Source organism: Salvelinus namaycush, chromosome 1 (assembly GCF_016432855.1).
Source record: "Salvelinus namaycush isolate Seneca chromosome 1, SaNama_1.0, whole genome shotgun sequence".
NCBI lineage: Eukaryota > Metazoa > Chordata > Actinopteri > Salmoniformes > Salmonidae > Salvelinus > Salvelinus namaycush.
The window spans coordinates 45,876,752-45,887,899 of NC_052307.1; the positions used below are offsets into that span (position 1 = coordinate 45,876,752).

The window sequence follows — 11,148 nt, forward strand, 5'->3', positions numbered from 1 at the left end:
AAGTTTCGGTACAATTTTATAAATGCCGACAGATAATTTGTTCATTCACGATGGTGGGATCTTTTTGTGTCGGTAAAATTAATTATGCGAGAAATGGCGCTGGAAACACCTTTATGACAATTACATTTGACATTTTAGTCATTTAGCAGACGCTCTTATCAAGAGCGACTTACGGGAGCAATTAGGGTTAAGTGCATTTCTGAATGGCACATCGACAGACTTTTCACCTAGTCATCTCGGGGATTCGAACCAACAAGCTTTTGGTTACTGGGCTAAAGCTCTTAACCGCTAGGCTGTGCGCAAATATTGATATAAAAACCATCATATCGAAAGTAAACTTGGAGTCACGCGATGATCTGGTGTGTGGTCCTTCCACTACGAATCATGAAAGCATGCAGTTTATTAGGCTACAGATTAAATAATTTATGATGAACTTCACAGGGTGGTGAAAGTAATAATAATAATCTCATTATGTAGACAGCCTTGCCACACTGTATCTTCTGGCTAGAGCGCACGTGCCAACCAGAGTAGGCAGATTTGCTATTTAACGCAACCGTTATTGTGACAAAACTATCGGTAGAGTTGAAAATGCAATGGAACCACATTGAACTTTAGATTATAATTCAGTACATGAAAGTGCACACGAAATGTACTTTTTTGTTTAAGTTATGTTATCACACACTGATTTTTATCTGCAACAAGTCAGTTTGGCGGAAACATACCACTGGTGAGAAAATTTGCATATTTTCTTTATGCAGATTTTTGAATATTCGCATTACAATCTGTTGCCAATTGGTGACAAAAGTTTGCAGACGACAACGGTCGGTGCTTGATCACTGACAACGATGAGACAGCCTATAGGGAGGTCATAGACCTGGCAGTGTGGTAAAAGGACAACAACCTCTCCCTCAACGGGATCAAGACAAAGGAGATGATCGTAGACTACAGGAAAAGGAGAGCCGAGCACGCCGCCATTCTCGTCGATGGAGCTGTGGTGGAGCAGGTCGAGAGCTTCAAGTTCCTTGGTGTCCACATCACCAACAAACTATCATGGTCAAAACACAACCAAGGCAGTCGTGAAGAGGGCACGACAACACCTATTCCCCCTCAGGAGCCTGAAAAGATTGGGCATGAGTCCTCAGATTCTCAAAAAGTTCTACAGCTGCACCATCGAGAGCATCACTGCCTGGTATGGCAAATGCTCTGCATCAGACCGCAAGGCGCTACAGAGGGTAGTGCGTACGGCCCGGTACATCACTGGGGCCAAGCTTCCAGCCATCCAGGACCTCTATACCAGGCTTTGTCAGAGGAAGGCCCTAAAAATTGCCAAAGACTCCAGCAACCCTAGACTATTCTCTCTGCTATCGCACGGCAAGTGGTACCAGATCGCCAAGTCTTAACATTCCTTAACAGCTTCCTCCCCCAAGCCATAAGACTGCTGAACAGCTAATCAAATGGCTATCCGAACTATTTCCATTGTCCCCCCCTTTCTTTTTAACGCTGCTGCTACTTGCAGTTTATTATCTATGCATAGTCACTTTACCCCTACCTACATGTACATATTACCTCGACTAACATGTACCCCAATATATTGACTCGGTACCGGTACCCCCATATATATAGGCTCGTTATTGTTATTTTATAACATTTTTTTAACTTTAGGTTATTTAGTAAATATTTTCTTAACTGCATTGTTGGTTGAGGGCTTGTAAATAAGCATTTCACAATAAGATTGTTGTATTCAGCGCATATTACAAATAACATTTGATTTGAAACCTGTGGTTTAAATTTTTCCCTAAAAACAAGTTGATGTGGATGACTTTTTTCAAATCCAATGTATTTTCCACGTCACAATACCTTCAGACAAAATTAGTATCGTAACGCATATGGAGAATTTTCCAAATACGATTATGACAAGTATTTTTTGTAATTATCTGTGATCTAAAAAATGTGCTTTCAGCTGCCAGCACGCATCGCTCTTTCACTCAGTGTGAAGCGCTATGTGCTCTAAACAACTATTGGCTAGTTCTTCTGTCTGTAAAGAAGCGGGTGGGGTATCGGTTGAGCCTGCTGCAATGATTGGATTAGAACAAGCTCTGTTTCAGTCACACGGTCACTCGTCTCATGGCACAAGTCTCCCTTCTCCAAACATTGTGTATGAATCAGAATCCGTAGCTAGTCATTGTTGTTCAATCTAATAATATCCTGCCGACTTTGCTGAAGCCATATGGTTGTTTTTTTCTGTCTACTTAGTCTGTCCGTATAATTATTCCATTGCTGACGACGTTATGTCACGATCCAAGCCCATGCTTGCTTGCTATTATTTTTCTCGCCCAGGTATGTTTATCAAGCGGCAGATCATTCGAAGATAAAATGACAAATGTCGATTGTTTATTTTAATTGTACAAATGTTGTGGCATAAGTGTCGGGAGAGAAAATGTTCGTTTGAATAGGACTAAGTAAGTAAATCATGTACATTTTCATCTATCGGGATAATTTACCTTTGAACAATGTGTGTGAAGGAACATAACGATGCGCTGTGAGATGCGCTCTAAGTGGTAGTATAGTAATGCACACTTGAGGAATAGGCTTTACTGGCATTTAAAGCGCACTTCTGGGTTTTCCGATCACGAGTAAATCCAATTACGAGTATCAAGTGTGATAAAACAGATACAATTATGACAAGATCGGCACACCGATACTCTGAACACCTCAACCCCTGTCCTGCACTGAAGTCTTACCTCAGTTAATCACTCAATGCTCAATGATCAGAATCCCTTCCAAACTCTAAAGTAGCTCTCTCATTCCCTTCCCCATTATATTTGACTATAAAGGTCTTTATTAAAAGGTTTTGGGTTAAAATAATATATCTTTGATGATTTTGAAAACAAGCTTTGTTGTCTCTGTGCGCCTTTACCGTGGGTCTCCTACATGGTGCTGTTTTGGTGATTGTTAAATCCGACTGATGGAAAAGGATATTTCAGCTTCATCACATAATTCTTACCTTGAATTTCTTGTCTCCACTCTTTCTTACGGCCAGGTTTAGGGACCGTACAAAGGCTAAATTGTCCTGCTTGGTCAGCCTCGAGATCAGGTCCTCTGTGATATATCTGATTCCCTGGATACCCTCTTCATCTATCCCGAAATGACGAAAAAGAGTGTTTCATCCAAACAGGTCAAAGGTGAAAGCAACACATTAAAGGAATTGTTGTAGCTAGCTAGTACCTGAATGTTTTGACCAGACTCGTCCTTCTCTACCTTCAATGGCCACAGTCTCTGCGAGTAGACAATCTTCATTCGCATCAGTAATGTCTAACTGGTGATTACTGTCCATCTTGGAGTGGGTTGTCCGGTGGAGAGGTAAACGGGTGGGATATGGAGTAAGGCTGTAAGGGTCCAACAGTGGTGAGCCCAGACTCTGTATCCTTAAGCTTACTTTGGCTCCTCTCCTGGGTGAGATCCTCTGGGTAACCCCCTTTTTCATTGTGAAGCTGTGAAGTGGGGGATTTGATCAATTTATGAAGCTAACATTAGGTAGCTGCTAGCAAAATTAATTAGCTAGCTATTTTATCTAGCTAAGTTACCTAGTGACTGTTGAATGAAGCTAGTCTTAAGTTCTACCATAGATAGCAGAGTCATATCAGGGATTTCCAGCAAACAAAAACCAATCTGGCTAGAAGAAGTCAAGATATAAATAACTTTGTCGTTAGTTAGCTAGCTTGCTACTTAGTTAGCTGATTAACGTAACATACCCTAACTTTACAAATTAGTTTTATTCACAGTATCAGTGCGTTAACACAAGTCAAACCAACTAACGCTAGCAACAAACATTAACAATATCAAGCACTTGGGACGATAACATTAGCTAGTAAGGCTCTATCAAAAAGATGATTGAGATAAATTAGCTTTAAAGTTCCAAACCCTCATTGATTTGAATGGTGTCAGCAATTTTTATCTAACGTTAGCTAGCTAATTTCCCCCCAACATCGGCCACCCCCTAACTTCGGATACTTTCTAGCGGTTGGAGGACTAAATCACCTCGAGCTCAACATTTAAATGGACTGGAAAATAACGGTAAGTTTTGCGACTAAAGACACCCTTCTAGCTAGCTGACCACTGATTTTTATTGCAATTTATGTAAGTTAAGTTAGGTTGAGGGTTTTCAAAAAAGTAAGTAACATGTATACATGTATACATACACGTTGTAACGTACGCTAACCCCATTCCGTACAAATGTGTGCAACCACGACATTCAAACGAGGCTGCAAAGAAAACTAATGGGACTGTAGCGACTGTGTTGACATGAAAATCTGGGGTGTGAACTACGTTTCTATTCAAACATTGATTGACATGGTAATGGGTCTATAGTATTGGAGAAAATGTGAAAAAACTGATCCCTCCGACGCTGTGCGTAACGTACAGCACGCATAAAGCAACTAATTCTGTCTTACAGCCTCTCTCCACCAAGTGTAGCACTTCTCTCACCTTTTAAAAACAAGAAATGGACAGGGTAAGGTGGGATACCTAGTCATTTTTTGCGTCATCACTGCAAGCTATCATGACTCTCAAAAGCCGCTGTTTACTTCAAGATCACTTTAACACCTCCCTAAACCTGATTCAAATTTGACACAGACCTTCAAATATGTATGTAATGACACATTATATAAACTATTTATCGTGTTTTATTTACATTTTAGAGGCGATAAGGTGATAAGTTGGACAGTGAGTGAAAAAAGACGTTTCTCCTCACGACATCTCTACTCACTATCACGCAATAGGTTTCGCTTCCCCCCCATTTTTAAAAAGACCCGACGGAGCTCATTGCCTTCTTGAATCATGCAGAGATGGGCATCATGAAGGTCTCGTCATTGACTTTGTTGGAAAAGAGAGAAATTGTGCTTTACAATGGCATTGATATTACAGTCGATCTGGAAGTATTACGTTTTTTGGGCGCTAAAATAAGGTCAATTGTACGGACCAGCACGATGTACAAAAGTGAGTTATTTTACGATATAACATAAACTTCGACTACGCGACAGACCAAACAACATTTAATATCCAACTTTTTACCTCAAATATAGTTAACGGATTTGCTAATGTTGCTAGCTTGGTTGCTAAATGTTGATATAACTGCTAAGTAAGCAAAAAGGAAATGAATTGTAAGCGTTAGATAATACATATGAAAACAACTGAATGTTGTCAAGCTTTTACCGTATCAAAATTGGAGTCCTCTGATGGGGGCGTTTTGCACAATCTGCAAAAATTCTATTTGAACCATGAACTTTTTGACACATTTACATTTACATTTAAGTCATTTAGCAGACGCTCTTATCCAGAGCGACTTACAAATTGGGACTTACAAGCAGTCATTGACACCTATCACTGTAGGCTATGTTTAATCTTACAACAGCTACAGTACATAGAGGCAGTATTTAGTCAAATGTTACAATGTATGCATCAATATTAAACTAATTGGGACACTAATTTTCATTACGGATATCAAACAAAAAACGTCGGTACACTTTCAGTTATTGTGATCATCATCACCTTTCAATGCCTTAGCTCTGAAATGTAAATGTTTATACATATTCAGATTAAGTTATCTTTCTAAAACGTGTATTGTGTGCCAAGTTATTTAGCGACATGTATTTACCACCACAGCATGGAGAAAGTCAAGAGAAAGCAGTGGAGTGAGATGGACATTTTCCATGCCATGGAGGACTGCGGGGCAGGGATGGCTAGCCGCCAGGCTGCCAAGGTTAGGCATCTTTTGTTTTTAGGAGATTACCACGTGTATGTGAATTTTATCTGCTAGTAACAGTTTTATTTTATTACCTACCAAGGTGCATGGTGTACCTCGGCAGACCGTGGCAGATTGGCTGAGCGGCCGGCCGGGTAACCCATGGTTGTCGCAGTGGACCACCCACATCGCTTGCACCAGAGGATGAACATTATCTGGTGCAGTACAGTATCTACTGCGCCAGCCATGTATCTACTGCGCAAGTATTTGGTGTTCTATGTGTTTATGTATGTAGAATGCTGGACTGACTGTTCTCAATGTGTGTGATGTAAATGTGGATGTGTATGGTGATGCCAAAACAAACATTTTCATCCTGGATGGACAATTTTATATTCTATTCTAGGTTTCGGCACCCAGGGGAAACAATCCCACCGCTGGGGAAAAGGTGGTGGGAAATGTTCAGGAAGAGGCACAAGAACCTGAGCTTGAGGAGGCCGGACAACCTAGTTAGGGGGAGAGCTGAGTGTGCCACACGTCTGACGATAGACACCTTCTTTACTTCTTATGAGAAGCACTTGGAAGAGAGAGTGGATTGAGGGAGAAACCTAGAACAAATCTATAACTGCGATGAGTCTGGGTTTCGTAGCGACCAGAGCAGGCACAAAGTGCTGGCTCCCCGGGGCGCAAAACACATGTACTAGCAGGCTCCGGGGACCAAGGAGCACATCAGTGCTGGCCTGCTTCAACACAGCTGGGGAGGATGTCCCCCCCATTTATCATCTACCCGAAGTGTTTCCTCGGTTGCCACTACACACTGGAAGGCCCCCCCCCCCCAAGCCTTGTATGGACGGTCAAACAGTGGCTACATTGACAGGAAGTTCAGGAAGTGGTTTAGGTAGCCTAGTGGTTAGAGCGTTGGACTTGTAACCGAAGGTTGCAAGATCGAATCCCCGAGCTGACAAGGTAAAAATCTGTTGTTCTGCCTCTGAAAAAGGCAGTTAACCCACTGTTCCTAGGCAGTCATTGAAAATAAGAATTTGTTCTTAACTGACTTGCCTAGTTCAATAAAAGTTAAAATACATTTTAAAAAATGGACACAAGAGCCACATGGACCCGGAGGTGCTCGCAGCAGCACTAAGGGAAGGGGTTATACCTCTTTGTCTTCCAACACACTCCAAGGTAGCTGGAGACCTCAGCCATATTGACCACTCCTACATTGTAAACAAATCTGAATTTGCCAGAGTATTCCGCTACCCGTACCAGCGCTGCAAGGACATGCGCTACGTGGTGGAAGGGTTTAAGAAGTATGGCCTTTTCCCTTTTGACCCTTCAGCCATTGAAGTGTCCCGTTTAATGGCGTCTCGGTCCCTACCGGGTCCCACTACCGCCTCTCCTGGAACCAGTAGCACTGTACCGTCTATCAGCACCTCCTCCCCAGCGACCACAGGAGGACCCTCAGCCCCTGCTCCAGTCCCGGTCCCTGCTCCAGCCCTAGCTCTAGAAGAACACCCCCTAATAGAGGGGGGGCTGATAGCAAAGGACCTGAGGCACATCCTTACTGTCCTGAAGTATCGGCTAGACCAATACCGAAGACTCCCTGTGGTCGTCACATGCCTCACCGGGGAAGAATACACGCGCCAGTGGCAGGAGGGGGGTGAGAAGGAGAGGGCGGAGGAGAAAGAGCGTCGGGCAGCCCTCAGAACACAGAGGGCACAGGAGAGGGCTGCCATGGATGAGACCATTGACGCCATCGCCTCCGCTGGACCTCCCGCTGGAACCACTCTTGACAGCTGCATCACCACCGTCAGTGCCTCCCAGTGTGCAACACCTGTAGGACCCACCAGCTACAGAAGAAGGCCACGTGCCTATTCTCCCGGCCACACCATCATCGGCCCCTTAACCCCACCATTACAAACACCAGCTCCTCCAAGCCATCGTCAGCGGTTTCGTCCATCACCACCACCACATCCCCCCCCCCTGTCTGTCACCACCAAACCGACCTCCTCTGGACCAACTTTCTCTCTCTCATTTGTATCAATTACTATTGTTGCTGTAGTACTTCTACATTTTGCAAAACCATGTTAATCAATTTGATGTGTTTTGTTTCCAAATAAAAGAAGACACCACTCGCTGTGCTCACTGCGGGGAGCGTGATCCACCTGCAAGCTCCCCGTAAGAGTGTAGGCCCGAGGTGCCATGGGTGTGCTGTGACTTCTGCCAGCACTGGTTCCACTGCAGGTGTGTAGAGTGAGATCTATAGTTAGCGGTGGAGCTGGATTTTTGTGACAATATAGGGGTGGAGGTTGAGATTTAATTCTTTGTTTTGTTTGTTTTCATATGAAATTATTTATTTGTAAAAAAAAAAATGACATGTCTAAAATATAATACACTGCTCAAAAAAATAAAGGGAACACTTAAACAACACAATGTAACTCCAAGTCAATCACACTTCTGTGAAATCAAACTGTCCACTTAGGAAGCAACACTGATTGACAATACATTTCACATGCTGTTGTGCAAATGGAATAGACAAAAGGTGGAAATTATAGGCAATTAGCAAGACACCCCCAATAAAGGAGTGGTTCTGCAGGTGGTGACCACAGACCACTTCTCAGTTCCTATGCTTCCTGGCTGATGTTTTGGTCACTTTTGAATGCTGGCGGTGCTTTCACTCTAGTGGTAGCATGAGACGGAGTCTACAACCCACACAAGTGGCTCAGGTAGTGCAGCTCATCCAGGATGGCACATCAATGCGAGCTGTGGCAAGAAGGTTTGCTGTGTCTGTCAGCGTAGTGTCCAGAGCATGGAGGCGCTACCAGGAGACAGGCCAGTACATCAGGAGACGTGGAGGAGGCCGTAGGAGGGCAACAACCCAGCAGCAGGACCGCTACCTCCGCCTTTGTGCAAGGAGGATTAGGAGGAACACTGCCAGAGCCCTGCAAAATGACCTCCAGCAGGCCACAAATGTGCATGTGTCTGCTCAAACGGTCAGAAACAGACTCCATGAGGGTGGTATGAGGGCCCGACGTCCACAGGTGGGGGTTGTGCTTACAGCCCAACACCGTGCAGGACTTTTGGCATTTGCCAGAGAACACCAAGATTGGCAAATTTGCCACTGGCGCCCTGTGCTCTTCACAGATGAAAGCAGGTTCACACTGAGCACATGAGCACATGTGACAGACGTGACAGAGTCTGGAGACGCCGTGGAGAACGTTCTGCTGCCTGCAACATCCTCCAGCATGACCGGTTTGGCAGTGGGTCAGTCATGATGTGGGGTGGCATTTCTTTGGGGGGCCGCACAGCCCTCCATGTGCTCGCCAGAGATAGCCTGACTGCCATTAGGTACCGAGATGAGATCCTCAGACCCCTTGTGAGACCATATGCTGGTGCGGTTGGCCCTGGGTTCCTCCTAATGCAAGACAATGCTAGACCTCATGTGGCTGGAGTGTGTCAGCAGTTCCTGCAAGAGGAAGGCATTGATGCTATGGACTGGCCCGCCCGTTCCCCAGACCTGAATCCAATTGAGCACATCTGGGACATCATGTCTCGCTCCATCCACCAATGCCACGTTGCACCACAGACTGTCCAGGAGTTGGCGGATGCTTTAGTCCAGGTCTGGGAGGAGATTCCTCAGGAGACCATCCGCCACCTCATCAGGAGCATGCCCAGGCGTTGTAGGGAGGTCATACAGGCACGTGGAGGCCACACACACTACTGAGCCTCATTTTGACTTGTTTTAAGGACATTACATCAACGTTGGATCAGCCTGTAGTGTGGTTTTCCACTTTAATTTTGAGTGTGACTCCAAATCCAGACCTCCATGGGTTGATAAATTTGATTTCCATTGATAATTTTTGTGTGATTTTGTTGTCAGCACATTCAACTATGTAAAGAAAAAAGTATTTAATAAGAATATTTCATTCATTCAGATCTAGGATGTGTTATTTTAGTGTTCCCTTTATTTTTTTGAGCAGTGTATACATTTATTCAACCCATCTTGTGCATTTCTTCCTTTACTTTCCAAGTGCATCTTTGCAACAAACTCCAACCGTGTTTAAGTTGTTTATGTCAATGCATATGACTGAAATTAAAGTTCTATTTATTTAAACAAATGTATATTTTAGTATTAAACTTTACTTTCTCAAAACATAAGATTAATCTATAAAACAAATTATGACACATTATTTGGTTACAACACTGAATATGTTGATGAAGAAACATTTTTTAAGAGTCCACAGGAGGGCGCAACGGGCTACGCAATGAAAAGTTGACATGCGAGTAAAAACATTTTTTTTTACCAGAAGGCTAGCCAACTATCTAGTAAACACCTCGGATACGGCGTTGGCTTCTCATTTTTTAAGCTGATAACGTTAGTATTTCCACTGAAATGTCAAACATGCTAATTGCTGACCCGTTAGCTAACGTTAACATTTTTATGACACCAATAATCACAAAACATTGATGGCTTGATCACAAGATAACACTGTTGAAGGTAATATATTTCTTAAACGCTGTTGAATATACCGATAATACGGGGTTCCACGCTAACGTTAGTATTCTTTTGAACTTAACATTAATTGGGGTAACGTTATTTAGTAATAGTTAACGTTCCTAGCTATAACGGTACTGTAGCTATATAACGTTAGGTAGAGAACATTGAACAGAACAAGGTTATGTCAATAACTAAATGTTGGCAAAAATGCAGACAGAACCTTAGCTATAGTCCCTAGCTATCAACTCACATTTTTGTGACTGTTTGTGATCCTCGGTCTTGTGTGTGTGAATTTAACGGCTAACATTACCGTAGCTAGCTAACCAACTGCCTCCATAGTAACCAAAGCGATACAAAGCACTTTACAACTTGACCAAATACTACTACTTCTTCGATGAGGTCTAACGGCGTTTGGCATCCAATAAATGTTCCATTACCGCCACCTACTAGACTGGAGTACAACTTCCTTATACTTTGCTTGAAAAAATAAATAAACAAATACATCTAACAATACACTCACAAGAAAATACAAAATAACACCACCCTACTCCACTATTTAAATATATTTTGTCCTACCTCAAGCCAACAACCTGAAAGGGTGGGACACCACCACTTAACACACCATGTAACTCTTCTGATGTCATGTCTCTCACACGAAAATACCTCTGCAGCTGCCACCACAACCTACATTTTCTGCGGCTTACGTTCCATCCCTGCAGTACAGTTGATAACCATTGCTATAAATGCAAAAACTCCAATCTCACTGAAACATATATCACTTGTTGGCCTATCCCTCTGTACTGGTACAGATCTACTACTCACACCACTCCTCTCAGGATCCCACCCCCTTGACCCATCTTCCTCTACTTTCTTCACTGCCTCAGCATATGACAACTTCTGCTCTACTCTAACCCTG

At 43.3% G+C, this 11,148-nt stretch overlaps 1 protein-coding gene across 1 annotated transcript in view; it reads right to left on the minus strand.

Annotated features, from left to right (window-relative positions):
• cntrl (centriolin) overlaps window positions 1-10,595 on the minus strand; it is a 98,424-nt gene extending 87,829 nt beyond the window's left edge. The window contains exons 1-3 of the mRNA XM_038989469.1: window positions 10,483-10,595; window positions 3,226-3,491; window positions 3,005-3,135 (exon numbers count right to left, since the gene is read on the minus strand). Coding sequence (XP_038845397.1) covers window positions 3,005-3,135; window positions 3,226-3,484 — 390 coding nt within the window. The 5' untranslated portion in view covers window positions 3,485-3,491; window positions 10,483-10,595. The remainder of the gene's footprint in view (window positions 1-3,004; window positions 3,136-3,225; window positions 3,492-10,482) is intronic.
• Window positions 10,596-11,148: the final 553 nt, after the last annotated feature.